This window comes from Hipposideros armiger, unplaced genomic scaffold (genome assembly GCF_001890085.2).
Source record: "Hipposideros armiger isolate ML-2016 unplaced genomic scaffold, ASM189008v1 scaffold_82, whole genome shotgun sequence".
NCBI lineage: Eukaryota > Metazoa > Chordata > Mammalia > Chiroptera > Hipposideridae > Hipposideros > Hipposideros armiger.
Window position 1 is genome coordinate 2,372,337 of NW_017731432.1, and position 21,171 is coordinate 2,393,507.

Genomic DNA, 21,171 nt, shown 5'->3' on the forward strand with positions numbered 1-21,171 from the left:
GCACGCCGTTGTTTCGTCCCCCACCCTCTCCCTTCCGCGTGTACCCTGAGGGCGCGGCGAGTCGCCTACGCAGGCCGGAGTGGGCCGGGCCGCTTCCCCTTCCCTCACGTGCTCTCCTCCCTGCAGCCGCGCCCGCCGCCGGCTGTCTACGCGCGCACCCAGCTTGGGCCCGCGACCCTGGCCCCGACGGCCTTGAGCTCACCCACGTGGACCGCGGAGGCGCGGTAGGGGCCGGAGCGCGGCCGGGCTAGGTGGCTCTGAAGAGAATGGCTGTCAGGTGGCCGCGGGCCGCCGTGGGGAAACGCATGAGGGACTGGATGCTGAAGCGTGGCGGTTTTAAAAAAGGATGTCTGGTAATCGTGGGGTTTTTTTTTCTCTTCCTCCAGCAACGAAGGTTTTGGGAACAGTAAAATGGTTCAATGTAAGAAACGGATATGGTTTCATCAACAGGTGAGCTGACCGTCCTACCTCTTGCATGTTCTGCTCGAAGCTGCAGGCTTTGCGGATTTGGGGGGGTTTAAGCATGCGTAGGTTGCTCCCTCTGATGTGTTAATGGGATTTTTGTTTTCCTTGATGACTGAAGAAATTAGTGGGTCTAGAGATTGTCTTTGTTTTGCATCTTGAATATTCATCTAAAGCAAACTTAAAAGGCGGGTGGATTTAGCGAGCCTTCTCCTAACAGTGCAAACCGAGAAAACTAAAATCCGGTATCATGCTGTTAGACTCGGGGCCCACCACATTTTTTATCCTTGACATCTTCTACGTTACTGAAATTGGTATTTGAAAATGTGACCCACTGATAGTATATAGGTCCGTGATAACGTTGTTCTTTGTATTTGAAGGCAAAGTTACAAACTGCGTTTTTAGGATTAACGCGTAGAGTTGTTTGTAATAGCGATGGTAAGGTGCAGTTTATGCACAGCACTCTTCATGGTCTCCCTTGTGAGCCGGGCATCATTTTCAAGATGGCTGCCAAAGCTAGTAGTGCAGTTCCATGGGTTTAGACACACCGTGGATGCTGATAGTAATATTGGCCTTACAGGTGTGATGCAGTCGTCTCAGCATTTTCTTACATTCTTACTTTCGAAAGCATTAAACAACTAGATGTTTAGAAAAAAACACTTAACAAGTAAAAAGTAATACTAAATGTTTGTGAAATAGACTGTACTGCAGGAAACTAAAAGGGCAAGATCAAGCTTAAAGAGAGACATAATGGGTTGATGAAAAACTGTTCATTGCTCAAGTATTGTGGGGGAGGGGCAAAGAGATTGTAAGCATCTGATGGTCTGTTTTACAACATTTGCAGTTGTGGGGACATATTTTGTTTCTTCCAAAATCTTTAGGAATTTTCCATCTGTTCTTACACTGCCTTCCTGACAGGCCAAGGCTACATTTTTCACCAGTTTTTTGATGATGGGTTACTAGTGAGGAAGGAAGGGGATGCTTTGGTACTTGTATTTGACCACTTTTTAGTTGATTGATCTCTGAATTTGTTAGCATTTAAGTTAGTATTTCCATCTGACTGCCTAATCCTTAAAACAGTGCTTTTTGAATTTAAGTGTGCTTACTTTGGAAGGGTGTTAAAATGCAAATTCCTCCACTTTTCTTTCCCATCTTGGATTCATTGAGTTGGTCTGGGGTACATTTTTAACAAGAATTCCAGGTTATTATGGCTTGTGGGTCATACCTTGAAAAACATTGCTTTTAATCTTGACACAGTGTAATCATAGGATATCTGGTGTGCACAGAAGGTAATTAATTCGCAGCCTTTTCAGTGATTAGAATGTAGTCTGTGTGTTTTAAATATTGTAGCATTCTCTTGCTGTATTTTGTTAAATGGACATAGTTTGTAATATTTTTGAAGTGACCATTGATCTCCAAGATGAAAGAGTAGTTCATACTCTAAATTTTTATGAGATGTCATTACTTGAATATCTCTGTTCTGACCTGCAATCAACTCAACTGGTCATCTTCCAAGACAAGTTAAATGTAAATTGGCCTTTGATCCTTTGTTTGGACTGTCCAGACTTCACCTATTTTGTCATATTAACTGGTTCAAATGTGCTTTATATTTCTAAAGTGGTCATTTAAATGATTCTGAGACTTTTGAATAAGACACTAAAATCTGACTGCAATTAAGTCCAGAAGAGGTTTGCCTTAAATATCTTAAAGAACTATACTTCTGGGAAATAGTCATTCAGTACATAGGCGGGGCTGGAGACACCTGAGTGTGTGTGTGTGTGTGACACACACGTGCTGTTTCTCTGTAAAGGAGTAGATGCAGTGTTTGGGATGATTGCCGTGACTTGAGGTTCTATGACTATGTGTTCTAGGTTCACATGATTTTTATAATTAAAGTAAAAGGTTTTTATGTAAATTTTTTGCATTTAAAGAAATTTATTTTCATTGTAAATATCTCAATCTAAATTATTGTGTATTATAATCATTGGTACAGTCTTGTTAGAATTAATTTTAAAGGTTTTTTTCCTGATAGTCCTATTGTATAAAAGGTGGTAAATAAGAGGATACAGAGTTTTTAAAAGAGAAAAAAAAAATTCTTTTTTAAAGGTTTTATTGGGGAATTGGGGGAGGGGAACAGCGTTGGGGAATCGGGGGAAGGGGAACAGACAAGTTGTTGTCCTTTTGTTCTTCAGTCCGGTTGTGGAGGACATCGCTTCACTGGCCCATGTTGGTATTATTGCGCTCTTCCTGGGTGAGGTGATTGGTCGGCGGCCACTGGACGGCTGCTCACCGTAGCTTACCGGAGCCCACTGCAGCCTACACTGTCACTGGCGACTCATGGCAGCCCAGCTCCAGGTCAAGCTGTTCACCATCTTAGCTGTAGAGGGTGCAGCATCACTCGCCCTCAGGTGAGATCCGAACCAGGGCCCAGCTGCTTAGAGCTGGCGTCCCAAGCCAACTCTTAACCAACACGCCACTCGGCCAGCCCAAAACAGCAAAAATTTTTATTTTATTTTGTTAGGCTATGAAATCTAGGAATTCTGAGAAATTCATTGTTATTCTTTGTGTGCTGAGTCTGTGAAAAATAATTGGATTATGTGGCTAGAGAGGTTTATTAACCCCTAAAAGTTATTTTGCATTTTATTATGAAAAACTTCATTCACAAGAAGGATCATTAGAAGGATGCCACAGGGTCAGTGATTTCAAGGTTTGAATCTCTGCTTTTTTAAACTAGAAACCTGGTTTTGTCTTTTGCTTCCAGCTGTTGTGGATTAATCCATGCTCACCAAACTAAGAAGGTTGGCATAAATCAGTAACTATTTTTCAATGAGACATGCATCTTTTATCATGACCAGAATAGTCATTTTTTTCTGTTCTGCAGAGTACTTAAAATGCTAATTAATCATTATAAGGTTTGGGGGGTAGGTAAGGAATTTGGAGCCAATAGAATCTAATAAAGCAGAGGTCACAAACTGGTGACTTAGTAGTGAAGTTTTCCCCTAGGTGTTTTGTTTGGACAATAACGGTATCTTTAAAAGAATTGAAATTAATTACTGACATTTAAAATTCAGGCGGTAACACCAAAAATACCCAGATTAGGCCTGGCCAACTGGCTTAGTTGGTTGAGTTGGCTTGGGAGCAGGAGCTCTGAGCAGCAGGGCCACCTGTTCGGTCCCACATGAGGGCCAGTGATGCTGCACCCTCTACAGCTAAGATGGTGAACAACAGCTCAACCTGGAGCTGGGCTGCCATGAGTGGCCAGCAGCCAGCATAAACGGCTGGCGACCGACTGCCTCAGCCAGGAAGAGCGCAGTGATAATACCAACATGGGCCAGTGAAGCAGCGTCCTCTACAACTAGACTGAAGAACAAAAGGACAGCAACTTGTCTGTTCCCCTTCCCCGATTCCCCAATAAAATCTTTAAAAAAAATTTTTTTTTTTTTAAGATTCGAATTTTAGGTTTAGGGCAGCGGTTCTCAACCTGTGGGTCGCGACCCCTTTAGGGGTCGAACAACCCTTTCACAGGGGTCACCTAAGACCATCGGAAAACAAAAAGATATTTACATTACGATTCATAACAGTAGCAAAATTACAGTTACAGTGTAGCAACGAAAATAATTTTATGGTTGGGGGTCACCACAACATGAGGAACTGTATTAAGGGGTCGCGGCATTAGGAAGGTTGAGAACCGCTGGTTTAGGGCCTACAGTCTAATATAAATAAAAATTCAGCTGGCCATGAATATTATTACCACCTAGAAATGGGACATATAGTCTATTTACCACAGTCTGTCAGGCTTAGTTTTCTCCTGCTGATTTGTCCTCCTGCCTGGCCTCTATATGCATTTGAGTTTATCACCTAGGAAGATATAATAAACCTAGCCAGGGCAACAGTTTTAGCTATCCCTCTTTCAAAAATACTTGGTCATGGCTGTCAGGTTTAGTCTCCCTTGACGGTGATGGTGCTGCTTATTGTAGCCACTGATCTGAAGTGGCAGAAATCACCCAGTGTTCACCAAGTCACTGATAAGTAAACTCTTTTCATCTTTTAAGTCTAGAGAACTAGTGTATTCATGTTCTGTTTTCCTAGTGCGCGGGCTATAATTGCTGAGCTTCCTACCCTGCATCCTCAGCCCTTGGAAGCATCTAAAATCTGACTCACGGAAAGCAGGCACAGTGGTAGAAAATAATGTGGAAAATAGGAGCATCTCTGCTAGGTGTGCGGAGTGTTTAATAGAGAACAAATAAAATAATAAGTGAGGTTTGTGATCTTAGAGCCATCTGCAGGACTTAGAAATTGATATCTGGATACTTTGGGTTACCGGGCATCTAGATGATAAATCCTGGAGCTTTTATAACCAGTGGATCATAAATTAATTTTATATGTTTGGGCAAATTAAGCTGTTGAAATGGCTTGGTGTGGTAATCTGCAACAAGATAATAGCATAAGAGTATTTGGTTATGGCTCGATAAGCTTGTATGGTAGGTCTCATTTAAGGTAGTGCTGTGGATTAGCAAAAATGTTTCTTAAAATTTTAGAGTATCGTAAGACCCTTTTTTTAATCTGGATAGATTTAGTGGTATAGGAATTTAGTGAAAGCTACATGTTTTTACCTTCATCATGCTACGTTAGGAACTATTGAAGAGGCTTCTGTTTTCTTTAAATCCCAGCAGGATTTCTTTTGCCTAACTTAAAATGGTATCCCTTTGTCTTCTTGCCTCTTGCTATCTGTGTGGCTTCTTTTTCTTGAGGTCAGTACTATGTCCTTTACTGAATGAATACTACTTATACTGCTAGTTAGGTGAGAAAACCTGCCAGCTGTGTGTTCATTAAAATTTTTTGCAGTATATATTGAATGTCCTTTTTAACAAGAAGAGGTGGAGTAGAAGAAGAATACACTTGACTACAGACTGGGATGACCGATAATGTGAAAATGGAATGACACTGTTGGAATATTGTAGACCTATGCTGTCCAATACAATAAGTGTAAAGTACATATCAGATTGTGAAGACTTAGTATGAAAAGAGAACTGTGAACTACTTTAATTTTTTATGTTGACTATATGTGTTAAAGTGATAAAATTAATTTTGCCTGTTTTTACTTTTTATTATGGCTGCTAAGAAACAGACTTAGATATTTGGCGTGTATTGTAATTTCTGTTGGATAGCAGTTCTACAAAGTGGACTGCAAGTAAAATAATTATTTCAAGGGGCAGCAGTATGGAGGGACTTAGGTTTGATTATAGTGTGGCCTTCACTAGGTTTTTTAAAAAAATAATTAGCAAACATTTAATATGTATATAGTCCCTACTTTAAAAATAAGGCAGCTTGCCCAAGATCATGTAGTTAGGAATAGAATAGCCAATATTCCAACTTTGGCTCCATTGGTTCTATTATGAAACTCTGAACCACTGTGCTCTTTATACTGCTTGTTCTAGTATCTGACTAGTCTAGTACCTGACTAGTATGGCTTAACATACTATAATATGTAGAAAATCATATTTGTCAATTCAACTGCTACATTGGATTGAATAGTAGTAGCCTTCTAGATTGAAATCCTTAAGGATAGGCCATGTCTTATTTTTATTTCTGGCACTTAGCACAGTGCCTGGCTGGCTTAACTAGCACAAGTAAATACTCTTATTAAAGGAATGAATGAGGCCTTTGGTCTTCTATCCTTTCATTATATATAGGCCCAGTGGCTGTGGCAGAACTAATAAGATGAAACGATACCCAAGAATAGAATTTAGAAAAGTAAAAAGTGGTAGTAATCACATTTTAATTTGAAAAGCTGGCTGGAACAGTAGTAGGCACTCAAATATTTTTTAAAAGATTTGCGCACCTACCCCGTTCCTACAGTATGTTGAGGGCTAGATGAAAGAGTGATAGTCGCTTGTCCTCAGTGACTTGCTTGCCACCAATGGGAAGGAGCTCATAAACTTGTCTGTAACCTTCCACCCTTGGTAAAGCATGATAAAGGTGTGTCTCAGTTCTCAGGATATATCACAAAAGGTAAGGTGCAGTGCTAGAAATGCCTGCATTCTCTTATTACATTAGTAATAGCTACAGGTTAAAATGTTTCTTGATGAGCCATTTTGGTCATCTTATTTTAATTGCTGCTTTTCCCTCTTCATTAAGATCTCTAGTGGCCATGGCATACATTTTTTTCCACTATTACTATAGATCAGGAGTCAACAAATGACTGCTCGCAGCTGTTTTTGTATGGCTTGTGAGCTAAGAAGCATTTTTACATTTTTAAGTGGTGTGTGTAGCAGAGCCCTGGTTTAATTACATGAAATAACTATTGCAGATGAGGATGTAAAAGTGCTTGTTAGTTGTCATTGTCCCCTCCAAAAATTGGAGAAACCGATATGCTGTAACCTACATCTAAAGTTAGTGTCAAGATTTCCAAAATGGTCCTTTTGGAGTTCTCAATATAGTGAATACCAGGGCTTGAGGACTCACATCTGCTGTGAGCAGATGACCGCATGCTTCATTCTCCTCCTTGGTGGGATGACGGATTGATAACAGCACCTACCTCAGCATTGTGAGGATTGGGTGATAATAGTTAAAGCGCTTGGCACAGTATCTGGGACGTAAATCCTTAGTAATGTAAGCTGTTATGTGTCTGGTTTAGTTTTTCCCATTTTGCAGGTAAAGAAAAAGATGCAGAGAGGAGGCAGCTTTCTAAGGTTATGCAGCTGTTAGTAGTAGAATGGGGACTAAAAATCCATTTTCCTGTTAGCAGTGCCTTGAATTTCTGGGTAGTCATTTTAACAAGAGTCAGCTATATTGATTTAATGCTTCCAAACCATAGTATTCTATCTTGGCTAAAACTGAAATTGTTGTCAAATTTCTTCGTAAAATCCACATACACTTTAACCATGATATATCCCATCCCTTGTGGATGCCTAATACCCTATGTATACTATGTTTTTTACTATACAAACATACCTTTTCACTTACAGGAGGCTTTTTTTTTTTTTTAAGATTTTATTGGGGAATTGGCAAGGGGGGAACAGACAAATGGGGGAGGGGAACAACGTTGGGAAATCGGGGAAGGGGAACAGACAAGTTGCTGTCCTTTTGTTCTTCAGTCTAGTTGTGGAGGACGTCGATTCACTGGCCCAGGTTGGTATCATGATCATTGCGCTCCTCCCAGATGAGGCAGTCGGTCGCTGGCCATTGGACGGCAGCTTATGGCAGACCACTGCAGCCCTGCTGCAGCCAATGCTGTCACCGGCGACTCACAGCAGCCCAGCTCCAGGTTGAGCTGTTGTTCACCATCTTAGCTGTAGAGGGCGCAGCGTCACTGACCCCCATGTGGGATACGAACCAGTGGCGCTGCTGCTCAGAGCTAGGGCTCCCAAGCCAACTTTTAACCAATGCGCCACTCAGCTGGCCCAAAAGGAGGCATTTTACGACTTCTCTTTGTCATCTCAGAATCACCAGAATCACTACTCTTGCACTTTGGGACCATTCTTATGTAGAATAAGAGTTACATGAACACAAGCACTGCCAGCAGTGTATCTGGTAACCCAGACAGCTACTAAGTGACTAATGGGTAGCATATACAGTGTAGATGCTGGGCAAAAAGGGATGATTCACCAGGTGGGATGGTGTATGATTTCATCACACTATTCAGAATAGCATGCAATTTAAAATTTATGAATTATTTCTGAAATTTTCCATTTAATATATTCAGACCACAGAAAGGGAAACCATGGGTGGGGGGGGGGGCGGAGGGGCTGCTGTATTTCCTAGTAGGCTGGTTTAGTGTCAGAATAAATGAGTGCTATGTCGTCTGGCATGACATCATTTGTGAACCTATATTGGTTTCTACATACAGGACTCCCTGTGATACCAAAATCTGAGGATGCTCAAGTCCCATATATAAAGTGGCACAGTATTGGCATATAACCTGTGCACATCCTCCCCATGTTTTAAATCGTCTCTAGATTACTTATAATACCTAATGTAGCCATGTGCCATATAACAACTTTTTTTTAATGTAGCTTTCACTTTATTTTATATTTTGTTTCTTAGCCATTGCAGAGTACATTGAATTGAGAATCTAGGGAATGGTACATATAAACACATTTTTAGGTGTTACAACCAGGGAGTTAAGATACAAATTGAGGTCTATGGTTGCTGCCTTTCAAACATTAAGTCTTTTGTCAGTATACAAAACCAGTTGTACAAAATCCCTGTCAGGAGAAATTAGCAACGTCCCAATCTGGCTAGTGGGAGCTGGCCAGTCCGAGGGAGCAGGGCTGATGGGGCGGGCTGGAAAATTCAGGATCTACTGTCGAACAGCAGCCTGGGGAAAGTCAAATGATTATTAGTGTCTTCAAAAAAAACCCTCGTTTCTGAAACCAGCTCCTTGGATGCTTTTCTCAAACGGTCCATGTAACAACTTGTCAGGTAATGATGGATAGACTGCATTTGCAACAGTGGACTCTAACTTTATAATGGAGCTGGGAAATCCCTGTCGCCTAGTGGTGTAACTGTCACAGTGTCTTAGCATGCAAGTTACAAAAATCAACAAGACTGGTTGAGATGGCCAAGAACTTGAACCTGGGTGTGGATGAAGATGATGCTGAGCAGCCCCTAAATATGTATGGTTCCTGAGAAATTGACTGAGTGTTGGAACAGGAATGCATAACAGAATAGGCAAGAGAAAAGAAACTTGCAGTGGGAAAAAGAGAACTCCCAAGAAAATACAGTGAAGGGTTTAGCAGAAGCTTTTGCAGACCTCAACAAGCTCCTTTAAAAGTTTGAAAACATGGAACCCCCTCCCCCCCCAACACCGAAAGGTTTTCATTAATAGAGAAAAATGTTCATTGTGCATTGTCTGCTTACAAGCAACTATGATGAAAAAAAGAAAACAACCCACATATTTCTGAAAAAATGACAACCTCCTCAAGAGCCTCAGGCAGGTCCTTCAGAAGGTATTCCATAAGAAAGCATTGTTATCATGAGATGACAGCTCCATGGGGTGTTATTGCCCATGAAGACCTTTAAAAACAGGAAAGCTTACAGAATGCAATATAAAGAAAATTTTTGTACAGTTGTACAAGTTTTTTGTGTTTTAAGTGTTACAAGTCAAAATAAATTTTAACTTTTATTAAAAATTTAAGTTTATACAGTAAAGTAAGATGGTTACAGTGAGCTGTTAATTGAAGAAAAGAATTTTTTTCATTAGTGTAGCTTAAGTGTTCCATGTTTATAAAGTCTAAGTAGTGTGCAGTGATGTCCTCAGCCTTCACACTCACCCAGAGCAACTTCTAGTCCAAAAAGCTCCATTCATGGGAAATGCCCTACACAGGTGTACCGTTTCTTTTTTTTATCTTTTACACTGTATTTTTACTGTATCCTTTCTATGTTTAGATAAATAGCACCATTGTGTTCACAGTTGCCTACACAGTAACATGCTGTACATGTTTGTAGCCTGGCTTTGTGTAAGTGTACTCTCTGTTTCCACTATGACAAAATCACCTGATGACACATTTCTCAGAAATTATCCCCGTTGTTCAGCAACACATGACTGCAACATAAATGCTATGCAAATAGTTGTTACCCTATGTTGTTTAGGTAATAATGAGAAGAAAAATGTCTACATGTTCGATATAGACACAACCATTGTAGGCCTAACCACATAGTGCATACGCATCAGCAACAACTTTAGTACTTTTTTTCCCCCCTGAATATTTTCTGTCCATGGTTGGTTGAATCCATGGAAGCTGCAGGTGCAGAGGGCTGGCTGTATCTACAGACCCACAAGACATCTCCCTTAACTATGATGACATTATCTTGTGTGGATTGCCTACTTTGTTCTATTTTCAAGAAAATTGTCCTGACTAGATGAGTAGTTTGGGTAAATTTTCTAATATTCCTTTTACAACCCTGAAATAAAAGTCGTCATAGATAGCTACTTTTATTTCTTTTTATTGCAGTGTATGTTTTTGGTATGTAAATACCTGTTTTCAGCTTAGAAGAACTTGAGATGCCCTGTGGTAGCCAGTACTGCTCCTGCTGAGAATCACTGTTCTAGACTTTGCCCACCTTTCCTGTTTTTCTCTGTCAATTTTCTAAATTCCTCCACCAATTTTTTGTCTGTCCCCTTAGAACCTTAGGGTTTGAAATTTAATCATGTTGGAGAAGAAAACTAGTGATGGCCCTGGAACTGTTTGTGTGATGCCTGTTTGACAGATGGACATTATAACCAGCCATTAATTCCCTAGGTGTTCCTAATATTCACCTAGCTTCTAAGGTCAGTTTTCAATCACATGCCTTGAGTAGCTTTTGTAGTATTCTTGGGTTTGTGTGTGAGTTTTTGTTTGCTTTAAAGATTTAAAATTGTCCTGTTCACATAAATATTCTCATGTTATGATACTCCAAGCTATATGTCTTCTTTGGTGCATACATTGCTCCATGGATCAGCAAGGAGCCAACAGTCAGTAAGCCAGTCAGTCTAGTTCATTGTAACCTTTGTTCCTTTTGTCATTAAACACTAGAACTACTATTGAGCCCTTTCTCACTCATATGTAGTAACAGTGTGAAGAGGGTGGGGGAAGTCAATAATGGTCTGGAAATCTATTTCTCTTCCAGCGGTTCTTGCTCATAGTACCATCACCTTTACCCCAATCTCCAAGCTAAAAACTCAGATCATGCTCTACTCCTCCCTTCCTTCTAACATCCATTTATCCCGTTTTCCCCATTTTACTTCAAGACAGATACCAGATATACTCTGACATATATAATTCTGGTTTGGACTTCTGGAGTAGCTTTTTTTTTCTAACTAACTGGACACTTCTTGGCATCAAACTTGCCATAATAGCAGCCACTAGGTTTTAACATCCAATAAATCTTATGGTGTCACATTCTTCTACTTAAAGCCGTTGCTGGCTCCTCTACCTATAATGATTTAGCACCTATTTTTTATCCTCGCACACAGCCATGTTGCCTATGCTCCAGCCAGTTTGAATTCAGCTTGACTTGAATTTACTGGTTGCTGGTTTTACCCATGTCTGACCTTCTCTACCTGGAACATCTGTCATTTTCTAGTAAATTCCTTTTTAAGAGCTAGGGCAAACGTTGCCTCCTTTAACTACTTCTAAAGTCCTGAAGTAAATATTTCAACTATATCAACAGTTTGACGAGTAATTATTGATCTAAAATGGTGTCTAATATGAGGTGAAAGGGGATAAGAGCAATTTTAGGTTCATGATAATATTGAGCAGAAAACAGTTCCATATACTCTGTACCCATACATGCATGAAGTCCCCACTATCCTGCACCAAAGTGATAACATTTCTTACAGTTGATGGATCTACATGCATACATCATTATCAGCTATATTCCATAGTTTACATTAGAACTCACTCCTGGTGTATATTCTGTGGGGGTTTTTAGTGGTCATTTTTATGACTGCAAGGAGAATTGGGAATTGGAAATGGTGATGAGGAAATGATTGAGGCTGAAGCGAGAAAGAAGAAAGCTAGTAATTAATGGAAGGAAATATTTGTGGTCGCCTACTTAAGTTAGTAACTTTGCTCTAGAGGTAAGAGTGGGGCATGCTGTAACATTGGAAATGTTTACTAGGATAAGGAGTGACAGAATATATGTTGCTAGTCACCTTCACCGTCTTAATGGCTTAGTAGGTCACACTTTGGTTTTGTAATCTTTGTTTTATCTTTCTACAGGTGGTGAGGTGAACAGCTGTTGGCAACTGCTTAGTCCTTAAAACAAATTGTAGTAGCTTACTAGCTTTGTTTTCATTGTTTCTATTTTTTAAATTTCCTAATGGCTGGTTTGCGGCCAGAAAGTCTCTAATAATAGGAAAAATAGAGGGAGATGCATAAAATGACCCCAGCGTGTTCTTAATCTTTGGCAACATGAAATGTATTTCATTTTCTAACCTGTTCAACTTGGTTCTCTGTCTTGCAGGAATGACACCAAGGAAGATGTATTTGTACACCAGGTGAGTGCTTATGTGGATATTTATACTTCTGGCTCAAGGCTTTTGAGAAAAAGTGGATGTTTTCCCATCTATTGTTCCTTACAAAAATGTCTTTGAGTCCAACCACCTTTAATTCCTACAAGAAGAGTGATGACTGCTAAAATGTATACATTGAAACATTATATTGGCAGATTGCTAAATTAAGATAGCTGTTTCATATTGGTATTTTGTTAATAGTTGTAGCTTTTTAAAATAGTGAATCACTTAAGTCATTACAATAAATTTTCAAGCCTAGTTTCAGATGAGTGAAAAACCCCATTAACCTAAATTTGAACTAATGTTGCCAAAAATACACAGAAACTTGAAGATGTTTTCAAATGTGGTTAGGTTTGCCTTTATGATAAGGACAAATTACAGTAACCATGGGGGAAATAGTACAAAGCTGCAAGACATTAATTTGAAGTGAATGTTAGAAAACTAGCAAAGTAACATAGGTCTTTATTTATTTTCTAATGCATTTTGAATGAGTCAGGTATGTTTTCACCTTTGGAGAATTTTTACTGGCTTGGAAAATTTAGAAGTCCTCACCAGTTTAAAGTTAAGTGAAAAGGCAGTGTGGCAAAGTTGGTAATTACTCAAATAATTTAGATTGACTTCAGTGTTTTGAGAGGAAAAAACTAACAGGGTAAATTCTACATGCTGAACTTTTCTCAAGTACCGTATAAGGAAACTATTTTGAAAAATGAGCATTAAGGATTTTACTGTTAAAATAAGCCATTGCACAATGAACATTATCTCAGTATCCCAAAAGTTATATCACAGGCTCCACTGGATTTCATTTTCCTCATGGGTGTGCAGTGGGTGGGGTGTATGTATACTTATGTGCTCTGTGGTTTGTTTCACTACGACCATTAAAATATTGTTAGCTTGTATTGAAAATCACTCTTAAGAACTTTTTAACCACTTTTTTTTTTTTTTAACTAATTCAGACATCAAAAGGCTAAAGTAAGTTTTCCAAACTCACACCTTTTTTCAGGCCATGTGAGCTTGGACGGCAGCATACTTCAGAAGGGCTGTCTTAGGTTGGTGCTTTGTAGCTCTCTTGAAGTGTCATATATAACATTCACTGGCAATCAAGAGGGAGGCTAAGTCAATTTCTGGTACATCCAAAACCCTATCAGATAATCGCAGAGTCAAATATAAGTGTGGAAACGTTTACATTCTAAACATAAGTACAGGACTGCTCAGACAAATGTTGTTTTAAAATATGTCTCTTTTATAAAATTGAATACCAACCCTTACCTGTTCTTTATTTCCCTTTGTGTTCAAAGGAATATGCAGACTTAGTAACAAGAGACAGCAAACAAAGCTTTTGTCAGCCTTGGCTGCCTGGTAGCAGCACTAAAGGGTTTGGGAAGATTGGGGAGGGTGTTGAAGGTGCTGACTGAAATAAGAGTGTGGGGATTTTAATTATCCATACTTCTGCTATCCCCTATGACTGCAGGTAATTTAGAGTTGGCTATATATGAAAAGGTATGAAAACTTTGTGACAGTTTAGATGACAGATGAGATCAATTATTTGGCTGAATATGTGTCACCCACTTGTACTGACCTATGGGGTTTCACCAATATGCTTTCCTCTTTATTTTGTAAGTGGTTTCAACATCTAGTTGTTTCTTGGGGACTTTGGCTGCTCAGGTCTTGGTGTTGTATCAAGGAGACTGCAGTTCCTGGGCAACTTCGTTTTATTAGCTTCAGATTGTTGGTTGTCCTGCCTCCTTTGGGAATGGAAACGCATGAGTGATCCTGTAATGCATACTGCTGTGATGTAGGAGAATGAACATGGGATTTGGAGTCCCAAGACCTGGATTTAGAAAAGTTCACGCTCTGCCACCTTATTTATCTGTGTGACCTTGGGCAAGTCACCTAACTTCTTAGCGCCTTTATCTGTGTTAAAAAAAGGGGGGAGAGTGATAACACCTTATATCATCTGTCATAATGAGATTGAATAGGTAATGTATGAAAGAACTTGGTAGATATTACACACAAATGTGAGGTGTTCTTCTCCCCTTTTACTTTGTCATAGCAGTCTGGAAAATAAGTAAATGTGAGCTTTATTATATTGTGGGGAGGTAATAACCAACTGTCCCATGCAGTCACATAATATAAAAAGTGGCGTAGTTAATAACGTGTGAATTGCATTTCCATTGTAGCAGTATCACAGGCAGGTTCAAAGGGATTTTGGTTGACATTTGTAATCAAGTTTGATACAGTAACACAGGGACATAGTTGGTTTGGTCAACTTTGAAGCATGCAAAACTAAACTCGCCTGTCATCTAAACTGGCCCTGTGTGGGGCTAGCTTCTACTATTAAGTGCAGTCTTTGGGGGATAGATGGATATCCTCATTTTGTTCAAAGCTACATATAATGCTTTTGCCAAAAGCATTTAAAATATATACATATTGTGTGTTGTGTTAAATTACTTGATTTAGTTTGGAAATAGTGGTAAAATGCTGGGGCCTTGTAAGATTGAAGTATTTTGGTAGAGGTTGGGGATAGCATTGGTCCCTGTTTTCCTAAATTTATTGATGGTTTAGTCTTACTTAAAGCTAATTTTAAGTGTATATCCAAGCTAAAATAATATTGACTCTGGTACATTTTAAATGAAAAAGCACATTATTCTCCCCTGTTAATCTATTTTTGGAATGTGATATTACTAGACTGCCATAAAGAAGAATAACCCCAGGAAGTACCTTCGCAGTGTAGGAGATGGAGAGACTGTGGAGTTTGATGTTGTTGAAGGAGAAAAGGTGAGGATGCTTTTTGTGTAAAGGTTTGACTTCAGTGTGGAAATGTTTTGGAGATCTCATCCACTAGGATGGTGGCTTTAATGTGGATGGATGGGTCAGGTGACTACATGAACACAGGTGCATCAAGCCTAATGTGCTGGCTGCAGTTAGAGGGCAATCTCTTCAGAACAGTGAGGAACTAATATTTAATCATTTCTATGCACCCCTGGCCACATAGATCCTTTTTTATTTGCTTTGTGTAAATTTGTTGAGTATACTTAATTCCATTGTCACTGTCAATATATCATGGCTTTTGTAGGGTGCGGAGGCAGCAAATGTTACAGGCCCTGGTGGAGTTCCAGTGCAAGGCAGTAAATATGCAGCAGACCGTAACCATTATAGACGCTATCCACGTCGCAGGGGTCCTCCACGCAATTACCAGCAGAATTACCAGAATAGTGAGAGTGGGGAAAAGAACGAGGGATCCGAGAGTGCTCCCGAAGGCCAGGCCCAACAGCGCCGGCCCTACCGCAGGCGACGGTTCCCACCTTACTACATGCGGAGACCCTATGGGCGTCGACCACAGTATTCCAACCCTCCTGTGCAGGGAGAAGTGATGGAGGTAAGTCTCACCAAAAAGTAAAAGGATCAACAACAGCATGTGGTAACTTTGGATAGTACTGCATTTTAAGCATTTTCTTACTGACTTCCCTGTATTGGAGCCATTAATCATGATGGGAAGCACTTTTTAACAACCAGAAGGATTAATAATTGATAATATCACAGTTACTAGATGATTTTATTTTATTTTTTTAAGATTTTATTGGGGAAGGGGAACAGCCAAGTTGTTGTCCTTCAATCTTAGTTGTGAAGGGCGCAACGAGCTCAGCTCCAAGTCCAGTCGGCAGCTCGCGGCCGCTCAGCTCAAGGTGCCGAGTTCAATCTTAGTTGCAGGTGGGTTACGCCCACCATCCCATGCAAAGAGTTGAGCCAGCAACCTTGTTGTTAGGAGCACGTGCTCTCACCAGCTGAGCCATCCTGCCACCTGTTGGCAGCTCAGCTCTGGCACAGCTCACTGGCCCATGTGGGAATCGAACTGGTGGCCCTGTTGCTCAGAGCTCGCGGTCTTAACCAACTGAGCCACTTGGCTGGCCCAATTGTATTTATTCTTAACTCTTGCATTCAGACTTTGGATTTTCTGGTTGGGTTTTTACTGTTACTGATCCATGATCCAGTCAGCTTGATTTCCATTGTCTTTTCAGGGTGCTGACAACCAGGGTGCAGGAGAACAAGGTAGACCAGTGAGACAGAATATGTATCGAGGCTATAGACCACGATTCCGCAGGTATGGTTTGTATTAAAACTTTTCCTGAGCATATTTTAGGACTCAGCATCATGCTTCTGCAGTCTATTTGAATCATTTTTCTGGTAACACTTCATATTTTTTTTCCATCAAATGCCTAAGAGATGAACCTGAAGTCAATTACCTTTGAGAATGTGTTCTGTGCATCTTTTTTGTTGGCACTGGTTAAAAACAGCTTGCATAGATGAGGGCTACTTCATACAGGGTTTGGTTTTTCTTCTTTAACTGAGGGTATGGAATTTCAAATTTTCAGTCCTTGAACAGGTAAGAGAATAGGTTAGCCCTCCATCGGGCGTAACTGATGTCATAGATTCATTGCACACAAATTTTCAAATACCTAACAGTTAACTCACGTATCGTGACTCATCGCTCCCGTATCTTCCCCCTCTACCATAACCTATCGCCAGTCGGGTTTGTGACTTAGTACAGTAAGAGGTATTTCATAGCGGCATCTTTTGTGTGCAGTGAATCTGTGGGATCAGTTGCCCCCGATGGAGGGTTAAACTGCATTATATTATATCTTTAAGATTCGCTTCTTTGGGAGGGAGGAGGCAAAGTAAGCATTATAGTTTAAGCATTAGGAGTATCTGAATTGTACCATATCATACATGAGAATTGACAGTTTTACCTCTGGAGGTAGCATAATTTTCCGTTAATCATTTCTCTCAGTTTAGGTGTCTACTTTTTGATATCCCTAAGCTGCAAAATGTAATCACTCCATTAAGTATTTACATTTTGGGGTGAAAAAATCTAGTTCCAGGCTTGAATTAAACAACTAACCTACCTACTTGGGTATTAGAGAATCCTTTTTTTTTTTTTAAGATTTTATTGGGGAATCGGGGGGAGGGGAACAGACAAGTTGCTGTTGTTTTGTTCTTCAGTCTAGTTGTAGAGGATGTTGCTTCACTGGCCCAAGTTGGCACCATCATTGCGCTCTTCTCTGGCGAGGCAGCTCAGTCGCTGGCCTCTGGACAGCCACTCATGGCGGCTGCTGGCTGCTCACGCTGGCTGCCAGCTACACACGGTAGCTTATGGCAGCCCACTGCAGCAGGGGCTGCAGCCCACGCCATTGCCGGCGACCCACGGTAGCCCAGCTCCAGGTCCAGCTGTTGTTCAGCATCTTAGCTGTAGAGGGCAGTGTCATTGGCCCTCATATGTGGGATCCAAACCGGGGACCTCTAGCACTCCAAGCCAGTTCTTAACCAACGCGCCACTCGGCTGGCCCTAGAGAATCCTTTTTAACAGAAGATGTTTAATTATTAGAATGTAGAGTAATTGGGGGAGAGTTCCATCAGCCAGACATGTTTAGTACATAAATGTGTAGTACACTTGGAAGCAATATTCTCAGTCTTGGCAATGGTAGAATAGAATGACACCATTCTATTAACTGTTACACACAGTTACTTCTTTTAAGGGTCTTACTTAGATCAAAGCATTGAGCCTCCAGATGTGATTTTTTTTCTTTGTTTGTATGCTTACCAAAGATGGAGCATTCAGTGAAGCTTTAGTAACTAGGGAACCCAGTTGAGATTATACCGCCTACATCAGTGTGTGTACAATTTGAGCTTTGTAATAGCCAGTATCTATAATGGTTTTTTGGTTTGGTTTTTTTCCTTAACTTTCATTGATGTATGTCCTGTCTTGGGCTGTTCATTAATGAAATGGGCTGGAGTGCTAGCTGGTTAACTAAAATTAGAGATTTCTAATTCTCAGACCACCAGGAGATTGTGCTAGCCATGTGATGCATGTTGGAAATCAATGGGGCCTCCGTTGTCAGTGGGAAAGACTAAAGATTTTTATTGGGGAATTGGGGGATGGGAACAGCGCTGGGGAATTTGGGGACGGGGAACAGACAAGTTGCTGTCGTTTTGTTCTTCAGTCTAGTTGCGGAGGACATTGCTTCACTGGCCCCAGTTGGCATCATTGTTGCACTCTTCCCGAGCGAGGCAGATCATTCGCCAGCTTCTGGACGGCTGCTCACAGCGGATGCTGGCCGCTTAAGCTGGCTGCTGGCCACACACGGTAGCCCATGGCAACCTACTGCAGTAGGGACAGCAGCCCAGCTCCAGGTTGAGCTGTTGTTCAGCATCTTAGCTGTAGAGGGCAGTGTCACTGGCCCTCATATGTGGGATCTGAACCGGGCCCTCTGGCGTCCCAAGCCAGCTCTTAACCATCAGGCCACTCGGCCGGCCCGGAAAGACTATTTTTCGTGCTGACAGATTGTTGGGCTTTTGATCTTGAACTGAACTATGGTTCAAATTTTTAAACCTAGACATAGATAGATACCTTTCGAAATACATTAAAACCACAATGCCATTTTTTAAAACAGTGATAAATGTTTTTCAAGCAAATCTAAAATAGGCTTATGGCAGTCTATCCATTACATCCATGAGTACCAACAGCAGAATCCTTGGTTTGCTTTTATTGCACTGTAGAGCTGCCTAAATTTTCTGCCTAGTTTCATGGGTGTCCTTAAAATTAAAGATCACATGCGTTTTTGTTGTTGAGTGCTTAAGTTTTACTGTTTGCCTTTTGGTTTATGTTGACTTAATAGTCTCATTTGAATGGATAGACTAGTTGACAGTGCCATATTATTGTTATGGTGACATATTGCCTTGAAGTTTACAATGAATCTATCAATGAATGCAGAGCTTTCCAAACGTGTAGCCAGGATTTTTTTTTTCTTCAAATGAGTAGTAAATGACATACACTACCTATAATGAGTGGGGTGAAATCCTAATTGATGTAAGTCCAAGAGAAAATTGAAAGAAATCTGAGACAAATATTAGCAATTTTGTTGGAAAAAGAAAAAAATGAGGTGGCAGTAAGGGGAAAATATGAAGAAAGAATTTTTGCTTATGAGTATTAAGAGCATATTTGTAGACTGAAAAAAATGGAATAGAAAAGGACTGTTGGAAGGAAGGTGACTGCTGAAACATGAATTCGGATAGGATTTTGTCCACAACTATGAGGTTGGTCTTTCACTATGAACCATGGCTGTTTCATGTGTAAGAAGCCAGAGTACTTGGGCATCGGTTCATTAGTGGAGTCAAAAGGAGAAGTGAGAGGAGGTTTGGGGAGTGTGGAACAAGGATTGTGAAATTATCTCTGAAAGAGAAATAGAGGAAATCAAATAGAGTAGTGATCACAAATTTAAAGTGCTCACGGTCATGGTTGTATTTTTCTAGTCATTTTGAGCAGCAGGCTCAGATTGGACAGAGCTGGATTTGTCCAGCATTTGTTATCTAAATAAAGGTGGTAGGGTTGAGGTTGATTATGATTAATTGGTGAGCTTTGTATTGAGGATAAAGAGAGAAAAAGATTAGGGGGTGAGTTAGGGACAGAATAGGTGACAGGATTATAGGTCCTAGTAGAAATATAGTATGGAAAAACAAGAGATAAACTGGGGAAGTAGGGAGTGATTAGAGACAGGAATGCTTGACATTGAGAAAACCCAGGTACAAGACAACTAGACGGAAGGGAAAGAATCTAAAAGCCTAGGTTATTTGGGGCTTTCATGATGACTACAACAGAAAAAGGAAAGTAAATTGAACCATTATAGCCTAACATAAGATTTGAAAGCTAGGGTTTTAGAAAGAAATGGGGAGAATTGACTTAGAAGCCACAGTTCTAGGGATGGGACAACCGCCACTTAATGGCTGCAGGGGAAAGCCACAGCAATTTTGCCAAAGACAGAACATGGGTTTCAGGAGTTGGGGAAAGGTAGGCATTGGGAATGGTAGATGGGAGATTGGGGCGTTCAGAGGTTGAAAATGGAAATGTAGCGTTCTAAATGGTATTTGGAGCCCATGTTGACCAATTAGGTATAAAGGGCATGAGATTAATCTTGGTGTTCCTGGGGCTTTCTGGGGTGCTGTGAACATGGGTGAAGGAGAGGCCAAGAAAACATCACTGTTGTCAACATTTATAATCACCAGCAAAAAGAAATCATAGTACCTCTTCCTTGGTGATTAAGTCCTAATACTGTCTTTGATCCTGATATCTTTAATTTTAGGCCATTGAAGATAATTGCTGGGGTATAACACTTGAACTTTTTTTAGTCACCAAATTATGCAGCCATTACCACTATCTTAATTCCAGACATTTTTCATTTCCCTCCCACCCTTAAAACGCTTAGCAGTCACGCCCCATTCCCTTCTACCTGGCCCCTGGCTAGCATTAATCTCCTTTGTCTCTGCATTTTCCAATTTTAGACATTTCATATAAATGGAATTATATAATATGTGGCTTTTTGTGTCTGGCTCTTTTCACATAGCCTATTTTAAGGTGCATCCATGTTGTAGCATGTATCAGTCAGTACTTGATTTCTTTTTATGGCCAAATTAAGTTCCATTTTATGAATATCACATTTTGTTTTATTAAAATCAGTTGATGGACATTTGAGTTGTTTGTTTTTTTAAAAACTTTTTTGTGGGCCAGCCGAGTGGCACGTTGGTTAAGAGCTGGCTTGGGATGCCGGCTCTGAGCAGCAGGGCCCCGGTTCAGATCCCACATGAGGGCCAGTGACACTGCCCTCTACAGCTAAGATGGTGAACAACAGGACAGCAACTTGTCTGTTCCCCTTCCCCCAATT

At 40.5% G+C, this 21,171-nt stretch overlaps 1 protein-coding gene across 2 annotated transcripts in view; it reads left to right on the top strand.

The window, feature by feature from the left end:
* Positions 1 to 331: 331 nt before the first annotated feature.
* The window catches only part of YBX1 (Y-box binding protein 1), a 23,341-nt gene continuing 2,501 nt past the window's right edge, over positions 332 to 21,171 (top strand). The window contains exons 1-5 of one of the 2 annotated variants that reach the window (XM_019643874.1): positions 332 to 450; positions 12,412 to 12,445; positions 15,146 to 15,235; positions 15,534 to 15,836; positions 16,477 to 16,559. In XM_019643874.1, the coding sequence (XP_019499419.1) occupies positions 347 to 450; positions 12,412 to 12,445; positions 15,146 to 15,235; positions 15,534 to 15,836; positions 16,477 to 16,559 (614 nt within the window). In that variant the 5' untranslated portion in view covers positions 332 to 346. The remainder of the gene's footprint in view (positions 451 to 12,411; positions 12,446 to 15,145; positions 15,236 to 15,533; positions 15,837 to 16,476; positions 16,560 to 21,171) is intronic. The other variant, XM_019643875.1, reaches the window with a different exon arrangement.